Below are 21,814 nucleotides of genomic sequence, written 5' to 3'. Positions count from 1 at the left end.
ATTCTTTTAAATTGTCAGCAATGTCAAACTTCACCATGTCCATGTGACATCTTGATCCTCCAATTCATGAGAGAGGTCAAAGTTTTTTGGTAACTAGTAACATGTAAAAACAAAGTACATAAATAGTTAAGAAAAAAAAAACATTTGTCTTGAAAAACATAATGATCTTCCATATGAATCCAAAAAAAACTTTTTGTTTCCTAGTTGTTTATGAGGTTTTTTTATTCTTTTGTAGCAATTTGTTTCCTTATAGTTTTAGGATCATTACTAGTATAAATAGGATAATACGTACATAGTTTTTTTATTTCAAGTTATTGAGTTGATTTTTAATAAAGGTTTATAAGAATTAAAGTTTAATTTATATATAAAAACAGTTTTTTTATGTACTTACAAGATCTATTATATCAAAGTTTTCAAGTCTTACGAGAATTAAAAGAAAGTGTTTATACATATTTTTTAAAGGTAAATAAGTGATGAAGGACACGTAGCAATGCATAATTGATGGTGTTTTTAAAAAAATCGATTGGGCCCTGACAAGTCTAGGAGAGAAATAGAAAAAAAGTCACGAGAGGACTCAAAGTTCACGTGCATTTTTCCACAAAAGGACACCTTAGAAGGTCTGTAAAACATACTATAACATCCTACTATTCTCACTAAACATAAGGACAAATCAGTAATTTCATCACTGAATTCGATCGATTGTACATTTTCAAAGGACGACACATAAAAACAGAAAACCTCGTAAGTACGTATTCCTTACCTTTGATTAGCGAATCTTTTTAAAATCTAGCTTATGACATGCATTATTTTATATAATTTCCAAATAGGAATTATGGATCAAAAAATTGAATTGTACTATATGCATTGAAAATTGTATGTGACCTCTGTTCTAGTCATGCAATATGTGTTAGAAGGGGACTTGGAATTTGGTGGTCCGAATTGACTTTATGACCCGATCTGAATTGAAGTGAAGAAACCTGAATGGCAAAATCGAAAGGATAAGCGGTATGTACTTGTTCAGTTATTTCATATTTACTTGTATATGGGTGTCACCCAATAGTTGTTAGGGTTTTTGGTTATAAATATTAACAGCCAGTGTTACAATGTATTATAAACAGTTGAATAACAGGACAAATCTCCCAAGGTCATATCGACCGAACAACATTAATTATTTGTATTATTTTATTGTTTTTCTTCGATTAACAATATGTTATATAATCCTCTCTTGTTGTAAGAGGTTGTTTTATAAGTGATGATATGTGAATAGAATCATTCACAAGTCATTGTGAATCTGTCGACATTCAATGCTTTTGATATAGTTTTTGGACGAATCAAAAAACTCGAAACGGTTGAAATGTACATTTTTCTAACCAATAAGATGTTAGAATACTTTATCACTAAATGATTCTTATAAACATGTAGATTTTCTTATTATTTGAAATTTGGAAAGAACCACCAAGTACAGTTATAGAAAACTGTGGGTGCATATCATTTTCAAAGAATTTTTGTGCAGTCTGGTATTGCAAGGTACCTTTCATTGTACAACCATTCAGAGAATCACTATGTGGGGGATCAATAATCAAATACAAATTCTTCTATTGTCTCTAACCTTTTTCTAAATATAAAATTTTAATTAAATTTGGTTCACGCATCCCTTGTGTCACAAGTGTTAACATGTACTGCAGATTATACATTTAAATTTTTTAGAAAAATAGGGTAAACATCATGGATTTATAACACTTATTAGGAGAAATCAATACGTAACAATGACAAACTAAAATTTTATTATACTTTTATAAAAACAATGATTTTGTATATAATAAAATTCAAATATAGTAATTTATATTGTTAATCTTATATTCTAATATGCTATGTTTGAAAACAAAATATGTTAATCTGTTTGCTTGTAGATTATCAACATTATAGAGTAACATATGTGTTAGTTCAACTGTTCATATATTATTATTATTATTATTATTATTATTATTATTATTATTATTATTATTATTATAAGCAACATGTGTTTTATGATATAAATAAACCTGAATGCTTGAGAAATACTTTAGTTAGTGAAAATATTAACTTCTAATTTTGAAGGAATAAGGTGTAAATTGTAATGGAATTCAGTGGATTTAGAAAGGAAAGTGAAATTTTGAAAATGACACTAATATCCATGGACAGTCACGGAAATGTGAATATGAGTCCACCAAATAAAGAACACACTAGAACTTTTAAGTTTATAAATTTTTTAAGATTGGTTGAGCAATTTACTCTTATTTTGTATTTTTGCTTTAGATTTTTTTTTATCATTTTCTTTTTGGAGTAGTTTAAATTCCTTGGAGATAATTATAATACTAAACATAAATTACGAAAGTAGTAAATAATAATAAAGTTTAAGTTTATCTGTGTATGTAAAAGTCGCAAATCTGATTGTAAGATTGTATTATCCTATGAACTTAATATTTAAAAAACAAAGATATTAATCGCAATAAAATGGGTTAGATATAAGAACGATATAATGGTTTGGATTGCCGATGGTTTGTGAGTTAATAATGTATATTATTGCTTTTTATTTTTAGAATTTCAGAATGTGACTTCTGTTTTGGTCGATTACTATTTTTACAATTACTATTTTCACGATGGTCGACAAAGAGAATTTTTTTTTTGTTTTAATATCATGTGTCATATATTTGCTTTCGGTATATGTGGTGGGAAAGCTCGAGGAATTAAATTTTATTTTACTTTGGAAAAGAAATAATGTTGATGTATCATTCGTCATCTTAGATTATATAACATAATAGCATTTATCGTTTTTGTTTAAGCTTATCATTCGTGTTTTAAACTTTATATCATTCCTTTTGAAAGTAGAGAACGAAATTGCATTGGAAAGAAAGTTTGTCACGACCGCGGTGTCTATATTATGAGGTTTTTTTTTTTTTTTTTTTTTTTTTTTTTTTTTTTTTTTTTTTTTTTAATTCTCTAAACTAACTGTTTTAAACTCATACTCCCAAACAAAACATTTTTCTTTAATACGAGTTTATTTCAAAAACTCATTGTCAAATACGTCCAATTTTTCTGTTTTAGTCGGTAGAAAAAAGGGAGGGAAGAGGAGAGGGGTTCAAAAGGAAAGAAATTGAGTTGGTGGTTTTGGAAATTAGGATAGTGGGTTTGGGTGAGGGTGCATCGATCAATAGAGACCAATGATCGGGAGTGGTTTTATAAGACAAAAGTACAAAAGCTCGTGAATGGTTGCATGTGAGCCTTCTTACATTGACCCACTCACGTGTCCTTACTCATTTTGGCCTTTTTTACACTCTTACTTTAGGGGAAAATTGTTAATACAACTTTTGCTATACCTTAGTAAAAGTAATACTACAAAGTATTTCATCTTCTAAGTTATAAAAAAGTAGAGGTCACAATTCGTCTATTTGGATAAAATGGCAAACCAAGCAATTTTGTGGTACACGATGATTGATTTTATATGTTTCTCTCTAATTTTTTTGTTTGAGTTACATATGATATAAAATTTATATTATTATGATAATAACATAATTTTATCTGTAAAACATGTAATGAGTATATATATATATATATATATATATATATATATATATATATATATATATATATATATATATATATATATATATATATATATTAAAACAGAAGTTTGTTTAATCACTTTCAATTATGAGGTATTTGATCTACAAGTTTGCTCAATTTTTGTTTTAATGCTTTATATGTTGTTAATATATTGTATGATATTGAACCTATGATCTCATAATAGAATATTAATAAGTAACTTTAATCTTAAAACAAAAATAGCAAATAGTATGTCTTTTGGTGAAGGCATCTAAATTCTAATATTGAAAAAAAATGGAATATAGTGGTTAAAAGGAATAAAACAGAATATTTGGCATCATTAACCCATCTTTGTTTTTCATAACTACAACTACAATGCTAGCATAGGCTGTCGACTATCTTACAAAACCTCACTTTGTCAAACGGGCTAGATATACAAACAAAAACAAACAAAAACCTTATATATATATATATATATATATATATATATATATATATATATATATATATATATATATATATATATATATATATATATAATTTCTATTTTTATTGGACTGTTATATCTTAAAAGAATTATTAAATTATAATTATTAAAATATGATATTAGTTCTTGAATTAAAAGAGTATATCTTTTTAGATATTATTATCAAAGAGTCATGTACATCTTTGTTTGTTTCGTAAGAGACCTTTTTTTTGCATGTATAGTAGATACAATCGAAGTATGTTGATATCATGTTTAAAAAAAATAGGCTTGTTGATATGTTAAAATGGAGTATTTTCTATAATATGTTATAATTACATAAAAGAAAAAACTAAATATGTTGTTTATAAAATCAATCCACTGTTTAAACTTGGAAGTAAATATTTCTTTTTAATTACATAGTCATATAACTTACATTGAATTAAATTTCGATTGAGTAAATAACAAATTTGGTTCAAGTGTTTTACTCAAAATCACGAGTTTAGCCATATTTTAAAATTATTTTGATGTTAGTCCTTCTGCATTTCATTGCAAATATATCCTTAAATTTACACAAAATTGCAAGTTGGGTTCAAAATATGAAATCATTTTATATTGATCAGAAAATGTATATCCGCAATAAAATGTAAACTTAAAGGCAATAATGGGGCAATTTTAAAATACGTACTGAACTTTGGGTAAAACATAAGAGCCAAACTTGTAATTTACTCATTTTGTTTTGATCATGATTTTAATTTCTTGTTTTTAAAGACAATGTAAGAAAATAATGCAACCAACAATAAGTACAAAAAGTAATAAATATTTTTGTTAACATACAACAATTAAAAACATAAAATAAAAAGCAGCCATAAAGTTTGAAAGAAAAATAATTCATTATATTATATAAATACCAAATCATCTGCCTCTCTTAACTCATCTTCTTCATCACACTCTCCCTCCACACACCCCTTTCTGTAAAAAAATGACAATTTCGAGTTTCAGAAGCTTCACATTAGCGATTCTCGTCGCCATTTTAGTGTGGAGTTCAGCAACTCATAATTCCTGCAATGCAACAAGAAGTGGTAGGCATTGGAGGAAGAATCGAAGCACCTCTACTACGTTATCCAAGAAGAAATCCGGCAACAACCACCACAACGGCGGTGGCGGAAAATCGAAGTCGAAATCTTCTTCTCATAAAGCACCACCGGCTTCAGCCCCTGCACCGCCGGAGCATGACGACGGTGGTGTCCCTGCCGCTGCAAATACTTACAATGTGTTGAATTTTGGCGCCAAAGGAGATGGAATTGCCGATGATACAAAGGTAAAGTACTCGATTTCTATGATTTCTTCAGATTTTAACAAGTTTCTTCACCAAATATGTCATTGTTTTTCTTCTAATTGTTGACGAAATTAGAAGCCAAAAAAGTCATTTTGCTTGAAAGCATGTTTCAGTGAAAAAAGGGAAAATACGTTTTATAAAACAATTGACATTTTTATTTGTGGTTGCAGAATAACAACCTAATGTGATTTGATAAAAATTTAAATTAGTTTATACATATAACCCGTCATAGTTTGCTGGTTTTGCGAGTTTTTTAAATTGTCATGAAAAAACCAAATTCAAAAAGCTACTTTTCATTAGTTTTTTTTTCTAAATATACCCTTTCAATTACTTATGAAAAACACATTTTTTTAAATGACTTTTATATCATTTTATATATGTTTCAATTATTCAGATTTTATTAAACATTATTTTTTATCAACCAACTTTTTCGGCTACGTCATATATTAATAATGTTTTTGTCAATTTATGCAATAAAACTATATTTAGAGGAAGTATACAATCCTATTATTTTATTTTAAGACAAATATGCAAAAATTTTCTAACATGTTTACTCAATAATAGGACGATTTTATAATTGGTGTTATTTGCATAAAATGGTTAAAAAAAAAAGTAAAATTTGTTGCAAAAATTGATAAAAACCGATGAGCAATTGTTGTAGAAAATGGTAATAAAATAAAACATTATTATGTGAACATACTTTTAATCATTGTCATGTCATGTTTAAATAAAACATAATTTTTTATTTAATCTGTTAATATAAATTAGAAAAATAAGATATATTTCATTTTTTTCGTGTAATATAAGAGTAATATTAATTAAAATTATTAAAATTTATTGCAAATAAAAACAAAAAAAACAAATCTATATAATAAAAGGCCACAGATGGACCAGATATAAATGATTCTGTTATTTTAGTTACAGCACCCGATTGGCCGATTCTGTCCAAACTTCCAACACCTGTAAAATCTGAATATATAACTTTTTTAATTCTGAATAAAATTTACAACTTTATAGTAAAATGTACAATAATTTGGTATATAAATAATGACTCTGAAAAGTTTAAAAATTATGATACAAAAGTTTCAAGGGATCAGAACTTCAAAAGCATAAAGTGAGCCAGAAATCTTATAATAGTGTACCGAAATTTATTTATTGGATGTAAATTTGATTTAGGACAAAAAACGAGTATAATAAAATGCATGTTCAATACTATTGAGATGAAGGATATACGGGATTCCCTTTTATATATATTATTGCCAATAATCATTATTATAATATTTATTGATACTATTAGCTTTGATCAACAAGATTCCTCATTTTTTGTCTTTCTTAAATAGCAATTTGGATGTTATTAATAGTCAAACATTTATATGAAAATATATATATATATATATATATATATATATATATATATATATATATATATATATTAAAAGTTGTAGTCCTTTCTTCCAAAAAATTATACAACACTTTATATTATATAGTACTTCTCAATTAAAATTTCCTTTTCATGTTAACAATCCATGAATACAGCCATATTTAGGAACATAAATCTATGATTTATTTTTATTGTCTAGAAAAAATTAATGTTCATTATTTTCTATTTGTAATATATTAATATGTTGAATTTTGTTTATTTAAACAGGCTTTTGAAGGTGCTTGGGCAGTTGCATGTAAAGTGAAGGGATCAAAAATTATTGTTCCATCACCATATAAATTCCTTCTGGGCCCCATCACATTTTCTGGTCCTTATTGCCAACCAAACATTGTTTTCCAGGTAATTTATTGTAGACACGTGATCTTAAAATCTTTCGCTTTCTACCCTTCTACTTATATTACAAATTTACCCCTAAACTATCAACACATTTTCACAATTTGAAACTTTACATGGAATTTTGACAGGTTGATGGCACCATAATTGCTCCATCAAGCTTCAAACCTTATGGGTCAGGATTGTTTCAATGGATTCTTTTCACAAAACTAGTAGGACTCACTATTCAAGGGGGAGGCACCATTGATGGAAGTGGCTCAATTTGGTGGAAAAGCACTCCCTTCGATGATCCACTAGACGATGAACTAAAACTAATCATTCCTATCAATGGAACAACCGGAAAAAAGATCTTACATTCATCCATAACCGACTCACTTGGAGGCATAATGCCGAGCATAAAACCAACCGTAAGTACATAAATATTTGTATTCGAGTTTCAGCAACAAGAGTGTGGAAGTTTCAATTCCAATGTGGATTGACCCGGACGTTGCGGGAAGAATAACCGTTTTACATAAATATCACAAGAGTTTTGAGCTTTTATTGACCTTCACATATGTTTTTATTGTGTTGAAACAGGCAGTGAGGTTTTACGGGAGCTTTGATGTGACGGTGACCGGGATAACAATCCAAAACAGCCCTCAGTGTCACCTCAAGTTCGATAACTGTGTAGGAGTCTCGGTGTATAACTTCAAAGTCTCATCACCTGGTGATAGCCCAAATACAGATGGGATCCATTTACAAAACTCAAAGGATGTGTTGATCCACACTACCGATCTCTCATGTGGTAATTCAGCACTTGAATAAAATCTTGATGGTTATAATATAAGATCGATTTTTAACATGTTACTTGATCTGTAGGAGACGACTGTGTTTCTATACAAACTGGGTGTTCAAACATTTACATACACAACGTGAATTGCGGCCCGGGTCATGGTATCAGTATCGGAAGCTTAGGAAAAGACAACACGAAAGCTTGTGTCTCGAATGTCACGGTTCGAGATGTCATGATGACTAACACCATGAACGGTGTACGAATCAAAACATGGCAGGTAATGTGACAATTTTTTTTTTGTCATATCTTACCTCTCAAGTCTAATGTTTCAGCTAGTTGGTCTATGTAGACCAACTAACTGAATGGTCAGTTGATTCTTCAATGAATAACTTTATTTTTATCATGCTGCAGGGTGGATCAGGGTCCGTCAAAGGAATAATGTTTTCAAATATTCAAGTTTCGGAAGTTCAATTACCGATAGTAATCGATCAATTCTACTGCGATAAAAGCACGTGTAAAAACCAATCGTCTGCAGTCGCTTTATCGGGGATTAGCTACGAGCGTATTAGGGGGACCTACACAGTCAAACCAGTTCATTTCGCATGTAGTGATAACATGCCATGTACGGATGTGAATCTAAATGGTATAAATTTAAAACCGGTTCAAGAGCGATACCACATGTATGACCCGTTTTGTTGGAAGACATTTGGCGAGCTGTTATCGCCAGCTGTCCCACCGGTTGAGTGTCTGCAGATTGGTAAGCCGTCAAGCAGCCATGTCCAGGCCGATCATGATTCATGTTAGTGGAACCATTGTGGTCAATGGTGCATGATGTGGGTCCGACCTTTTGACTTTTAGGAAGTCAAGAAATGCATATTCTTTGTAGTAATAGATTATACAGATGTTAGTAGTATTGGTAGTAGGTAAGATCTTGATGCCATGAGTGCAGAGTCTATGGGGTGACTCTGGATTCATATAGATATATATATGTATAAGTGTTTGTTTTGCTTTGTGTGAGATAATGAAAAAGCCCATTACTCTTCAAGTTTCATTCTTTCGTTCCTAAACAACCAACATACTAGAAAAAAGGTTAAATATGCATTTATGCAACAATTTTTTTTTTTTTTTTTTTAATTTATGGAACAATATCGCTTTTTATACAAATTTTGAAACATTTTACCCGTAAACTATGCGGGCGGATGAAAGAAACGTGGGTGCATAATTCGGGTGAGATGCATTTCGGGCAGCTGAAGGGTGAACACAATGATCTTCAATTCTTCATAAAACTTACCCTTTGTGATCTTTTAATATTCGGGCAGGCTGCCCGATTCATTCTTCAAAAAATTTGGAAGCAAAAATGGAACATGAAGTTATTTGTTATTTTCAAGCTTTTGGGCAGCTTCAACATATTGTTCAGCAAGTTTCTTGACTTTTTCCCCTTCTTTGATGAGGAAATTTGCATTGGTATCTTTGGAATGGAACTTCATGATTTTGTCGGTTGTTTTTCCCACAGCCCATCTGTATTGGTCAACTGTGATCACTCCACTTTTGCACAATGGTCTGATGTGCTCTTTTATGTATGCTTCAACCTGATTCACATATTTACAAACATATAATTACCTTCATAACAATCTCCAGTGAAAAGCTACAAAAAACACATATTTAGCACCAAATTTTTTTCCAATTCCAACCCCACACTAAAAGCACAGACCATGTTCTTATTAGTATTATATTACATTATTTAAACTTGCCAATTATGATATGTAATTAGTTATTTATTAAATTCTAAAATATTTATGTTATGAGAAAATTACACTTTTGGTCCCTGTGTTTAGCTAATTTTGGTCCAAAAAAGTTTTCTCATGCAATTTTGGTTCTTATTTGAGGTTCTTGTAACGTTTTTGGTCTCTATTGAAAGTAAAATGAATATTTTTGGTCCCAAAAAGTTTTCTCATGCAATTTTGGTCCTTTATTTGAGGTTTTTGGTCCCTATTCCAAATAAAATGAATATTTTTTTGGTCCTTAAGTATAGCTGATTTTTGCAATTTTGTTCCCAAAAATATAATCATTATATTAGCACAGGAACCAAAAACCTCAAATAAAGACCAATATTGCAAGAGAACTTTTTGGAACCAAAATTGGAAAAATCAGCTGTACTTGGTGACCAAAAATGTAAGTGAATGAAAAATCTATCAATATAAAAAACAAATCAAGAGCTTTCAAACAAGTACAATATCGAATACTATGCTTAAAAGTATTAATATACATTCAAAATTTATCAATTTTCTTTAATCAAATGTTCATAACATAAATACTTTAAAAACTAAGAAATAACTAATTACATATCATAAGTCTGTTACAATTTAATAAAAGGGCTAGATACTAACAGGTTTATGCTTTTTTTAGCATTTGTATAGTGGACTCTCTTTTGGACAGAGGGAGTAAAAAGCTTTTGGAAGTAAGATTTGGAAAACTATAGGCAGTCTGAATTTTCAGAAATACATGGACATGGACTACTTATTATGCCACATAGAATGCAAACTTCTAAAGAAAAATGATAAAGAAATGCACTACTAACCTTCTTAAACACAGAACTGTGTTTTTCAGACTGCTGCTTCTTGTCAGGGTGAGATTTTTTGTCCTTTGCTTCTACTATTTCTACAGGCTTATTTGTGGCATCAGAATCAGATGCCTTGGCTTCTATGTTTACTTGTGAAACAATGTTTTCAGTTACGAAATCAAGTGGTTTTATTTCAGGATACTTGTTAATAAGAGGTTCTTTATCAGGGCCATATAATTCTTCACATTCATCAACTTCATCTTCTTCACCTTTTGTTTTATCTTCATTTGTATTTTCCATTATTACCGGTGGTGCTTCTTCATGATCTTCAAACCTCCAATCACTATCTGACCTCTTGGAATCAAGTGTTGAAAAAACCATTTTTATTTTCGTATCATCATCTTGAAGTTTTTTTGAAGCTTTTTTAATCGCATCACTCACACCAATAAAGTTTTCTTCCTCCAGATCATACTCAAAATCACCGTATATATCAAGTTCTTGTTCATCATCTATTTCAAATACATTATCAGGACCATCATCTTCTTCCGTTTTTTCACAAACTGGAGGACTACCTGGGGGTGAATCCGACAATAAACCAGCATTTCTAAGCGCTTCATTAACATCCACATCAGCATCCACGTCAGCACTGGTTGTTGTTTCTGAGTTATCAGCAATGACAGGTGTAGATTTAGGTTCTGAATCAATACTATTATTATCTGATCTGTGTAATAACTCCTGGGAGCATAAATTGACATAAACTAGCTTGCTGTTTGATCTATCTGCAACTGACTTTTCAATATTGATAGCATCTGCAACAGCCAACTCTATTTCTGCAGTTGGCCGAGTAGTGATTGGCATGTTTGTTTTTTTCAGGAAATGCTCCGTGATGCGGTGAAGTTGAGCCTATAAAATCAAAGGTCCAGAAACAATCAATTGAAGGGATTGATTAAGCTTATTATAGTATAATAGGAGGAAATGAAAGTAGGGATGCTATGATAAGCAAATAAATGAAAGTATGTTGCTAGTTCTTGGATTCAACCCATAAGGATTTTCAAAGCCATTTTCACAAAGCAAATTTCATTACTATATTAGGGTAAATTTCTCGAAGCCATTTTCACTAAATGCAAGAAATAGCATCTACTTCTACTTATTATAAGCATTTTACACATCATACCTGCCTAACTGAAATGGGGATTTTATTATGTCGGCTAGTTGCCAAACTTGGTCGCATTTCAACGGGCAATTTAGCCTGCAATACAAAAAAAAAATGATATTAAAGAAATAAAACTAGCTACAAGATTAGTAGATAATAAAATGTTGATATACCAGTAGAGGATAATTTCCTTTAAGAGCCACATTATCTTGCCCCTGTGTGGAATTGTTTCCGGAGACAGCTGTCTTTCTTGCAAGAACCTCCATAGCCCATTTCCTTTTGTCGACTTTAACATCACTAGATCCATTGCCTGATTCCTTTTGGGCATTCATAGATGACTTCTCTGAGCTCTTATTCAGATTTACCTTTTTACCCTTGGTCCCATGCACCAAAGAATCAGTTGGTTTCACAGACGCCTCAATTACATCCGGAGATTTCAGGGCAGAAAGAGGCTTAATATCAGCCTTCCTCGGAAAAACAGACGAATCCGCAACATACAGTCTCGAAAGAATCGAAGCAGGGGCATTTTCGGTATTTTCCTTTTTGACCTCTATAACCTCGGGACCCTTTCTTAAAAGATCAAGAACAGATTTCAAAGTTTGAATTTTTTCAGGCTTTGATACTACATTTGAGACTCGATGCTTCCAAAATTCAATCTCACAATCACGCGTCCATGCTCGCTTCCTTTTTCCACCAACCCCATAAATTTTTTTGGTTAAATTCTCACGTGTAGTTCCCTTTTGCAACAAGGCCTTTTTTGCTTTCATATTTAAGGGTGGTGGTGGTCTTTTTGTTTCTGTTTGTCCACCTGTCAAAGCTGTTCTGAATGCAGCCAAAAGCTTTGGATCAAAAAGATTATCTCCTATTTCTTTTGATGATCTGTTACGAACAGCTTCTCTAATTTCCTTCCTTAAGTTCTGAACTACCATTAATGACTCTTTATCATCGGCTGCTCTTCTCATAATCTTTTTTATCCTTAACCCTTTATCTTCCGAAGGTTTGTGGTATGGCCCCTGAACTATATCTCTTATGTCAGTTTCAACCCTTTGCTTTTTCGCCACTGCTTTATTTGATCTTTTAGAGTAATGAGGTTCATTCACAGAATGAGCAACACGACTTCTTTCTGTTTTAACAATCTTCTTCACTTTTGTTTCTCCTTCATCCCCACTTGAAAAAAGTATATAATTATGTATCAGATACAAGAATAAGATACACAAATAAAGAAGTAAGCATGCGAGAAAATAAACCTGAAATCTCTTTGCTTTCTCTTGCCACCTGTATTTCCACCAGATTTTCTTTTCTTGTCAGGTGAAAGCAATTCATCAGAGACACTTGTTTCTTCTTTAAAGTTTGATGATGGAAGATCCTCCTCCACTGGCTCTAACTTTGGTTTCTTGATAATTTTCTCAGATAATTGTTTTTCCAATTTGTGATTATCATCAATATCATCCTTAGTGTTGTCAATCCCCATGTCTTCACAAACATCTGACAACATTATCTGATTCCATTCTTCATTTTCTTGATTCCCTTCAGGCAATAAGAGCAGCAGAATCTTTAATAAATATAGACACAATGACTTGTCATCATGAACACCAAAACAATATCTGATCATACCAATTTGCAAGTTATTTATGCTTGAAAACATGTTTTCATCTTCTGCTTTTGTTTGTTGATTTCCATCAATGATGGAGACAACGACAGCTGTCTCTCCTGCATCAGCCACAGATACAGATACATTCATGGGGAAAGCAGCATCCCCTAATTGCTCATGTGTATTGCTTGACCCTAATTCTGACTTTTTTGATGCCTCATCAGCTAAACACCTGTAGAAAGAAATGAAGATTATTTTATGTGATGAAATGATAATCTGGAAAGAATAGGAAAAATGATACCTTGGGCACAGCCACGAATTTTCACAACTCCCATCAGGATCGAATCCAACACATATAGCATGATACCTATTTCCATGCAATAAGAAACCAATTCATGAAAGAATATTGTAGGATAGAACTACATATTTGTTATGTGAAGATTATTAATCTAAGAACAATAACTATACCACAGATCACATGAATCACAAGCAATTGATGTATCAAGATCTGGATCTTCTTCAAGATTTGCAGACTGGCCTCGAATTTTGCAGCTGTCTCCTTCCAAGCAGCTGACTGCCTACATGATGATAGCAATGTACTTTAACTTATTTGTTTTTTATAGCATCTTACTTTCGTTTTCTGTTATTAAGACATTTTCCTTTGAAAAGTCTACTCAATTATAGAAGTGAATATCTATTGTACTTGGATGACATTGCTATAACTGGGTAGATTGTTTCAAGGTTTGCTTATGTTTTGTAACATGCAAAATTATTGTGTAGTCAGCACATATATCTTAGAGCAAATTACTATTCATATAGCATTTGATGGGTTTAATGAGATAGCTTCTGAAACTAAGGTTCCCTTTAATGAGACGTACATTTTCATCAATATAGTATGATGGAAAAGAAAGTGTGTTATTGTTTCCTTCAACAGACCAATCATCATCTCTGCATTGAAGAGACAAAAAGAAATCAAATTAGATACTGCTGCAAATTTAAACTATTAGTAGTGAGGAATATCAAATCAACAACACAAAATAGATTAAATCTTTGCAGATTACAGTCAGTTTTGTGGTCTTGAAGTCATCTAAAATGATAGTAAAGGGGGGAGGGTGTAAAATAATACTTAAAAGGGAGTACCTTGCATATGATTCATCATCAACCTGAACGTTTCCAATAGTATCATATACCTTCAAAACAATCAAGTTCAGGAAAAATATTAGTCAATGTACAGAGACATTCGAAATTTCTAATTAATAATTCTACAAAAAGGAGAAGCCCTAGTAAAAAAAACAGATAGTGCATAACTCACAGGAACACAAGTGATCAATTGAAATTCACTCTGGCAAAGTGGACATAGGTTAGTGATACTAGCCCAGTTGTCAATGCATGAAAAACAGTACCTGAATTGAAGGAATTAAGAGTGAATATCTCTGATGAAGTGATAGCAATGGCAATCATGATGATATACTAACAAACTATGCCCACCCCCAAACCCCAAATTAAAGAAAAAGATTGATAATATGAGGCATATTACCAATGCTGACAGCAATCTAAAACTCCTCTATCAACAACAACATCCATGCAAATCCCACATCTTTGACCTTCATCACCCTCAAACACTAGCTGTTCTTGTTCCTGCATATAAGGCACATGTACACAACAGTATCAATGTGAAAGCTACATTTGAACATCTATTCAACAAATTCCAACTATAAACAGATGTACATCATCCATTATATTAGTCACATTTAATCAATATTATATACACTTGATCTAGCATATCTACATATACTCCCACCACTATAATGGAAAGAAATACACTTTAGCTTTTGATATTAAACCACCAATGCGTTCCCAAACTCTTGTTATGCTTTTCTTACAAAACTCAGAGAGACATTTCTAATTGCAGGAACTATTATCTTAACTTATTGACCACATTTCTGTTCATCATTTCAAGCAGTGATAACAATTTTGAAGTTGAAATGCGTGTATCACCTCCAAAGTCCAATTCGTCATTTGTTTTATAGGAGGGAATGCGCTTTTGCACATCCACGATCAATTTAGCAAGTGCTACTTTTTTAGTGGAAAAAAATATCGTCGAGCTAAATCTACTAATAGACAACAGAACAAAACTAGAATAACTAAACCGAAGATAACATAAACTCACATTATCATCATCTTCAGCTCCAAAAGTATAATCATCCTCGGCGCAGTCAGTGAACAGTTCAAATTCCATCTATTGTCATAAAAATCCGCAAAATACAGCAATCAACAAATACGAATTCAAATCTCATGATCATCGCCATTATTACCCAGATATAATTTCACATCGAAATTTTCATTATTCATCGACATACCTAGAGTTGCTGAAATCGCTTTACATGCAATTAAGGGAGATTTTACTGCTTAGAAATTCATCACCAAGATGATTCTGCTGATTTTATTCTCGTTTTGGGGAATAATCGAAGAAAATGAACGCAACGTACAACCAAATGAGAGTCCGATTAACGTTTGATGACGATATTTTATTTCAATGAATCGTGAGAAAATAAAATTTCGCACGGTAAGACAGGGGTGACCATCCCGAACCGGGGCGGGACCGGTTTACATGCATCGGGCCGGTTATTGGTTCTTATTAAGCTGCTATATTGGTTTCGGTTTTTTTACTACTGTTTCGGGTAAAAACCGGTTTAAACTGGAAATTATGTAAATTTCTTTAAATGCTATAGCTCATTTGTTTTAATCGGATTAACAGTATTTCTTTCCCAACATATGGTTTAATGTTTCGATTTCATTTTAGGCTAGAATTTCAGTTTTTTGATTACATATTAATTGAGTTACAGTTATCTGAAAATCGAATATCAAAACTGAAAGTTTTTCATCATCTTGCATATTGTGTAATCTGTGAAATACTTTAAAATGTTATAACTCATTCCTCTAAAGTCAAATTGACATAATATATTTCCTAACATGTAGTTCATTTTCCGTTCATGGCCAAGTGAAGTGAACAACAATGGGGAACATGGGAGGTGAATATAGAGTCGTCTGGAGAAATTGAAGAATGAGGCCTTGTGTAAGTAGGTTATTAGTAAAGGGTTGATAACTATAAATAGTCAATTTAAAAACAAGATTCAAAGGTTGTGGTTCCCATGGTGGTTTTTAAACCATCACGATTCTCACGAACAATATATATATAATTTATGTTGTCAATTTTTTTTAACTTGCCTCCATTATGAGTTTAGTTTATGTAATCATACTCTTAACCATTAAACCATCTTCGACATACCTCTTTTTTTGCTCTAAAATTGAATAAAAATATTATTTCGTTTTCGATCTTATTCCATTTTTACTACAAAAAATATATTTTTAGTACTTTTTTTTAACTTATAAATATTGTCATAAGTACCTTTCAACTTATTAGTTTTTTGATATATTTATTAAATTTTATATGAACTCAATACATAAACAATAAATTTTATATTTATGATTAATTTATATCAATTAAATTATAGTTAATTAAAACAAAATAGGAATTGATAAACCTAAAATGTGAGAAACTAAAATTGATAAGCAAAAATTAAACTTCATTTTGGAGAAATGAATAATACAACTCTTTTTCATTTTGGAGAAATAAATAATACAACTCTGAATTTGTATCTGGAGAATTACTATTCCTTTACTCCTATAAAATTGGAAATTGATGGGGTTGGATATTGTTTAACTCTGTAATAGAATAAAAAATTGAGTTTGAATTAGGATTGGAGATGTTCTACGACATCCTTCAACAAATCATATATATGGTCATTACCAAACCCATATCAACAAACAAACCTTATGCCAAATGGATTCAATCTGACAACACATCAAATATACTTTATTATTTTTTTTTGTAAGATAAAACCATATCAACCATAATCATTTTGGAGTACATTCTATTTTTTTAAGTCGTCATACAAGTCCTGGTTTCTTTCAAAGTTAGTAATTCATATGAGTATATACAATTCTCTATTATCCATACCACCCATATTCTTCCAACCAAATACACCACGAGACTAGATAATTTCGTGATAGAATACAACTTAATTGAGTATCAAAGAATCAGTAACACCTAGAACCACATATTATTTCACCATGTCCTCCATGTTCATCGGATAGCACATGGGTGTGTGCAATCCAGACCACACGTTATCCGCCAAAATCTCATTCACCGCAGCCGTTGGATGAAATTGGTCCCACCAAAGATGACTAGAAGCATTCTCGCAAGCCATTTCAGGGCCCATGCACATCATCCAACCATTGTATGGCCCCACGCCGCAACAAGCTTCATTTGTCACACTAAATCCTTCAACAAATAAAACAAATTGTCAAATCACTACTCCGAAGAAGAAAAACTCTTAAGCTGGCCCACATTGCCACTAGATTACATGAGCATCATGTAAGATGTAATTCAAACCATAGCCCCAAAGATCCCAATCCACATTGGAACGGTAAATCCCACAGAGACTTGAACCCTTGACTATTTCTGCAAGTATATCATATCAGTAAGAAGAAAACAAAGGTTTTATTCTTACCATATTGATCAAAATTCTTTATTATATCCATGGACCCTTGATATGCATCACAAAAGATAATGTTGGCATCCGTGAGTTCTTTGCGAAGCTCTGATATTGTAAATCTCATAACAAAGTTAAATTCCATTATCATGTTGTTTATCACCTTGATACAATCTCCATCTTCACTCCCATATTGCCACAAATAATAAGGTGCACAACCAATAGGCGCTAATCCCATCACCACCACTTTTCTCACATTAGAATTGTACAAATTCTGCATCACAAATACAAAATCAAATGGGACCCACAAAATGATATCAAGAATGTAAAAAGATTACGGCTTCTTTTTTTTTTTTTTGTTACCTTTATCTCCTCCTTCATGGAGTAGGCTAAAAACTGGTTAAATTTCCATGATACATACTTGGATTGTACATCGGACACGTTAGGAAGATAGTAATGTATGTAATCATTAGTTCCAATTGAAATATAGATTATGGAGTTTGAGATGAAATTAGCAGCTGTTTGTTCGCCCATTTGTGTTATGAAAAGTTGAAAGGTGTCTATAGTCTGTTGAATTTGTTGGCCGAATGATACGTGTTGACCCTGCAAAACGTAGATAGTTTGGCTCTGATCCATTTAAAGAATCGGGAAAAATATAAATTTGGTTCATAAATTAAACCTACCAATTCTGATCCACTAGAGAAGATGATCCCAGCACCAGCAGAGGCATAATTGACACCATGGATCATATCTTCAATAGATCCGGCTTGACCTAGATAGCTTGGAACAAAAGGAAGCCCTAGACGCAGTGCTGATGAAAATTACCAAGAAAATTGAAAAGAAATGAGCAATCAGAATATGATGCTTGAAAATGCTAGACATTTGGTTGAACACCTAGAATGCAACTAGATTGTAACAATAAGGAAATAAAGAAACAGTTACTTACCAAGAAAATCCACAGGGATTCTTCCGTTGCAGAATCGTCCGGTGGGTTGATGTGTATCAAAATCACGTCCATAAGGAAGACGATCTGCACGAGCAAATGTTCCCAAGAAATTGTTGGTTCCACAGTCAACAGAAGAGTCACCAAGAACGAATAGCGCCCTAACTGGGGAAGCAGGCGGCGTAGACGGTGGAGATGGAGATGGAGGCGGTGGAGGTGGAGGTGGCGAGTATGGAGGCGATGGAGAAGGAGGTGGTGGGTTTGAAGGAGATGGGTGTGGAGGTGATGCAGTTGCCGGCTGTGAATCCGATGGTAGATAGGGTGATAGGGATGACGGTGGCACTGTCGATTGTGGTGGTGGAGCAGGAGAAATAGAGTTAACCGGCGATTTAATTGGAGGTTGTAAAGGGCTAAAACGAGAGACTTGATTGAGCTGAAGAGCCATTACTAAATCGAAATGGAAGAAGATGGCACCAGGGAAGATCAAGAATTGCAAGATTCGAAGTGTGAAGGACGCCATTGATGTGCGTACAGGAAATTGGCGGGTAAAAAGTAGTTTCAAGTTAACGATAGTCTGAATGTTGAGGTAGATGATGAATGATGATACAGGTTATGAGATTATGGGCTTTGTCCCTAACCGGGCCTAATTAAATATTGGACATTTTATTAGCCTTAACTATAAGCAAAACTCTAATAAGATAAATAATTTTAAAATTTTATTTCTATATCTATGAAATTTATTTTGCAAATGTTTAAGGTTACTTATAACATAAAAATAAGATGTAAAAATGAGTATGGAATTTATTTTGCAAGTTGTCTAATGTTAAAATATAATAAAAGTTGTAAAAACAAATGGAGAATTTACGTTGCAGAATTTTTAATGATCGAGATGTGCTTTTAACTAATGTTATAATTGATGTGCATTTTGTTTTATTCCATTCTAAGTTTATCCCAAACAAAAATGTTATTTGGTTTTTCGCCAAATTACCAAAAACCGATCAAGTTAAATCTCATACAGTCTGTTTTGTAGTTAATTTTGAAGTGTTGAAAAACTTATTAAACCAAATAACAAACTAAAACCACTTAAACTTAACCTCATAACACCCCTTTGTTTACTTTAACTAATGTATATGTTTAGGCCAAAAATCGAAGAAGAAAATGCAAGGAAAACAATTAGACTTGCATTCTAAAAAGGAAGAAAAAAAATTTTAAAAATGAAGAGGAATTCATTTAATCTTTTTTTCTTTTTCAATATACACAAAAACATAATAATATTAGTGATTTATACATATTGTACAATGCATACAACATAATTTAGTTGAATCGGTAGGTTTCTCACTTTAAATTGATAATTAAATGACAGTGTCACCTCACTACCAAAAGGTCATGGTGATATGATTTGTTAAACTAGAGAATGAATAATAATGAACTTTGTTCCTTGTGTTTTGTTGATGATTTTAGTCTAACCTTACATTTCGTGCAATTGGAACTAACATATGAACAAAGAGACTTATCATTTGTACTCTATATTATATGTTATGGCTAATGTGGAAATGCATGCATATATAAGATCGAATTATAATCTGGTACGACAGAAAGGTGGGGGTCAAGGGGGCGCATTCCCTTGCAAGGTCTTAGGGGCAGTGCCCCTAGCAAGGTCCAAGGGGCAGAGCCCATGGCGGTGGATAGAACCATTTTCAAGCTCTCCTTCCAAACGAACTCAAAACTCTCTGGCGATTTGGATTGTGTTTCTATGCTTAGATACACAAGTGTCCTTTTGGATTATCCTAAAATGGATTTCCTGTAACCCATACATTGTGTAACATCCCGGATTTTGTAGGTATTTTCGAATCCTCCCTTTATTATTATCCTTGTTATTTTAGTCCTTGGGGATGGAAGGGTGGAGCCATGAGATGCCCTAATGGCTAAAGTTGCAACTTTGGATCATGAGGAGCACGCTAAGCGTACATAAGGGTACGCTGAGCGTACTAGGCGCGCCCTAGTACGCTGGGTGTACACTTGTGTACGTTGGGCGTACTCACGTCAGGGGAAAACCCTAATATTTAGGGTTTGAGTGGTATGTAAGTATCCGTTATGAGCTCATAACCCTCTACCATTTCAGCCTCCATAGTTTTGAGCCGTTTTCCCCCAAACCCTAACCTCTCTCTTGAGTGTATGAGCTAAAAGTGTGTGTTTTGAGTTGTTGAAGAAGAAGTTGCATCAAGGTGTTGGAGAAGTGAGGCAAACTTGAAGATCTAAGATTATCTTGTCCATTAGAAGCTCCAGGAGGTAAAAATCTTCTGCCTTTATGCTTATATGACATAGATCTTGCCTTGATAGCTTTATGACACCCTTCTTGTCCCAAAAAGTCTCAATATTGTGCATGTTATGTTTTGGATGTATTAAGTTGTCCTTTCAGACCCTAAGAAGGATTCTAAGTGATAAAAATGAGGTCCCAATGGCTAGAAGTGTCTCATGCAAGTGGTAGAAAGGTCTTAATGGATTAAGACCTTGCATTAAGGGCTTTCTGGACGTTCAAAGTCTTAAAGTTTGAGACTTATGGTTCTTGCCCAGAGCATTTGAGGGTTCGGTTCATGTTGAACCAGCTTCGCTTGGGAGCGAAGAACTGGTGGAAGTTTGTGACAGCCAGTTTTACTCCTGCAGAGCATACAACAGTGACTTGAGAGAAGTTTACATTGATGTTCCAAGATGAGTATGTTCCCCCTGTGGAAAGGAGCGGTTGTCCCAGGAGTTCCTGTCTCTCAAGCAGAAGACTGAGTCGGTGACTGAGATTACACAGATGTTTCACGTGTAGCACCTGGTTCCTGGTACGTAAATCTTATTTGAGTATTTCTCTTCTTTTAGCCTTGGACTCAGCGAGTCATAGGTCCGACTCACCGAGTAGATACGGGACCCGGGACACGTTTAAGTTGGTGACTCGGTGAGTCCATATTCCGGACTCGACGAGTCACCGATGTTGGATGAAACCCTAAGTTTTAGGGGTTTGCACCCTATTTAAACTCTCTTTCCGCCCCAATCTCGCCCCCATTCACCCTCAGAGCCCTGTATCTCTCTCTAGCC

General features: G+C 32.7%; 3 protein-coding genes across 3 annotated transcripts; 1 reads left to right on the top strand and 2 right to left on the bottom strand.

The window, feature by feature from the left end:
* The first annotated feature begins 4,972 nt into the window (after positions 1–4,972).
* LOC145057762 (polygalacturonase At1g48100-like) lies at positions 4,973–8,975 on the top strand. Its single transcript, XM_079005652.1, has 6 exons — positions 4,973–5,366; positions 7,033–7,164; positions 7,290–7,565; positions 7,735–7,942; positions 8,017–8,207; positions 8,342–8,975. Exons 1-6 carry the CDS (start codon positions 5,028–5,030, stop codon positions 8,732–8,734), a joined length of 1,539 nt encoding a protein of 512 aa, XP_078861778.1. The 5' UTR covers positions 4,973–5,027; the 3' UTR covers positions 8,735–8,975.
* Positions 8,372–15,784, bottom strand: LOC145057761 (RING/U-box protein). The gene is made up of 14 exons (XM_079005651.1): positions 15,595–15,784; positions 15,405–15,473; positions 14,772–14,872; positions 14,547–14,637; positions 14,375–14,424; positions 14,113–14,182; positions 13,703–13,812; positions 13,536–13,601; positions 13,258–13,466; positions 12,891–13,170; positions 11,817–12,810; positions 11,665–11,739; positions 10,509–11,393; positions 8,372–9,519 (listed from the first exon to the last, which is right to left on the bottom strand). The coding sequence occupies exons 2-14, from the start codon at positions 15,471–15,473 to the stop codon at positions 9,301–9,303; spliced, it is 3,219 nt and encodes a 1,072-aa protein (XP_078861777.1). The 5' UTR covers positions 15,595–15,784; the 3' UTR covers positions 8,372–9,300.
* A 1,347-nt stretch (positions 15,785–17,131) lies between these two features.
* LOC145057763 (GDSL esterase/lipase 7-like) lies at positions 17,132–19,330 on the bottom strand. Its single transcript, XM_079005653.1, has 5 exons — positions 18,737–19,330; positions 18,474–18,601; positions 18,154–18,393; positions 17,809–18,064; positions 17,132–17,579 (listed from the first exon to the last, which is right to left on the bottom strand). Exons 1-5 carry the CDS (start codon positions 19,251–19,253, stop codon positions 17,359–17,361), a joined length of 1,362 nt encoding a protein of 453 aa, XP_078861779.1. The 5' UTR covers positions 19,254–19,330; the 3' UTR covers positions 17,132–17,358.
* Between the last annotated feature and the right edge of the window lie 2,484 nt (positions 19,331–21,814).

Source organism: Lactuca serriola, chromosome 6 (assembly GCF_051521515.1).
Source record: "Lactuca serriola cultivar US96UC23 chromosome 6, Lser_US96UC23_V15, whole genome shotgun sequence".
NCBI classification, from domain to species: Eukaryota; Viridiplantae; Streptophyta; class Magnoliopsida; order Asterales; family Asteraceae; genus Lactuca; species Lactuca serriola.
This window is presented reverse-complemented; position numbering and strand designations above follow the sequence as displayed.

Coding starts and splice junctions, on each gene's coding strand:
- LOC145057762 (XM_079005652.1), top strand. CDS start 5,028: ATGACAATTTCGAGTTTCAGAAGCTTCACATTAGCGATTCTCGTCGCC. Junction 7,566..7,734: donor TGCCGAGCATAAAACCAACC/GTAAGTACATAA, acceptor GTGTTGAAACAG/GCAGTGAGGTTTTACGGGAG. Junction 7,943..8,016: donor CACTACCGATCTCTCATGTG/GTAATTCAGCAC, acceptor CTTGATCTGTAG/GAGACGACTGTGTTTCTATA.
- LOC145057761 (XM_079005651.1), bottom strand. CDS start 15,473: ATGGAATTTGAACTGTTCACTGACTGCGCCGAGGATGATTATACTTTT. Junction 14,873..15,404: donor GAGCTGAAGATGATGATAAT/GTGAGTTTATGT, acceptor CCTTATATGCAG/GAACAAGAACAGCTAGTGTT. Junction 14,425..14,546: donor AATTGATCACTTGTGTTCCT/GTGAGTTATGCA, acceptor ATTGTTTTGAAG/GTATATGATACTATTGGAAA.
- LOC145057763 (XM_079005653.1), bottom strand. CDS start 19,253: ATGGCGTCCTTCACACTTCGAATCTTGCAATTCTTGATCTTCCCTGGT. Junction 18,602..18,736: donor AATCCCTGTGGATTTTCTTG/GTAAGTAACTGT, acceptor AATTTTCATCAG/CACTGCGTCTAGGGCTTCCT. Junction 17,580..17,808: donor AAAGAATTTTGATCAATATG/GTAAGAATAAAA, acceptor TATTTGTTGAAG/GATTTAGTGTGACAAATGAA.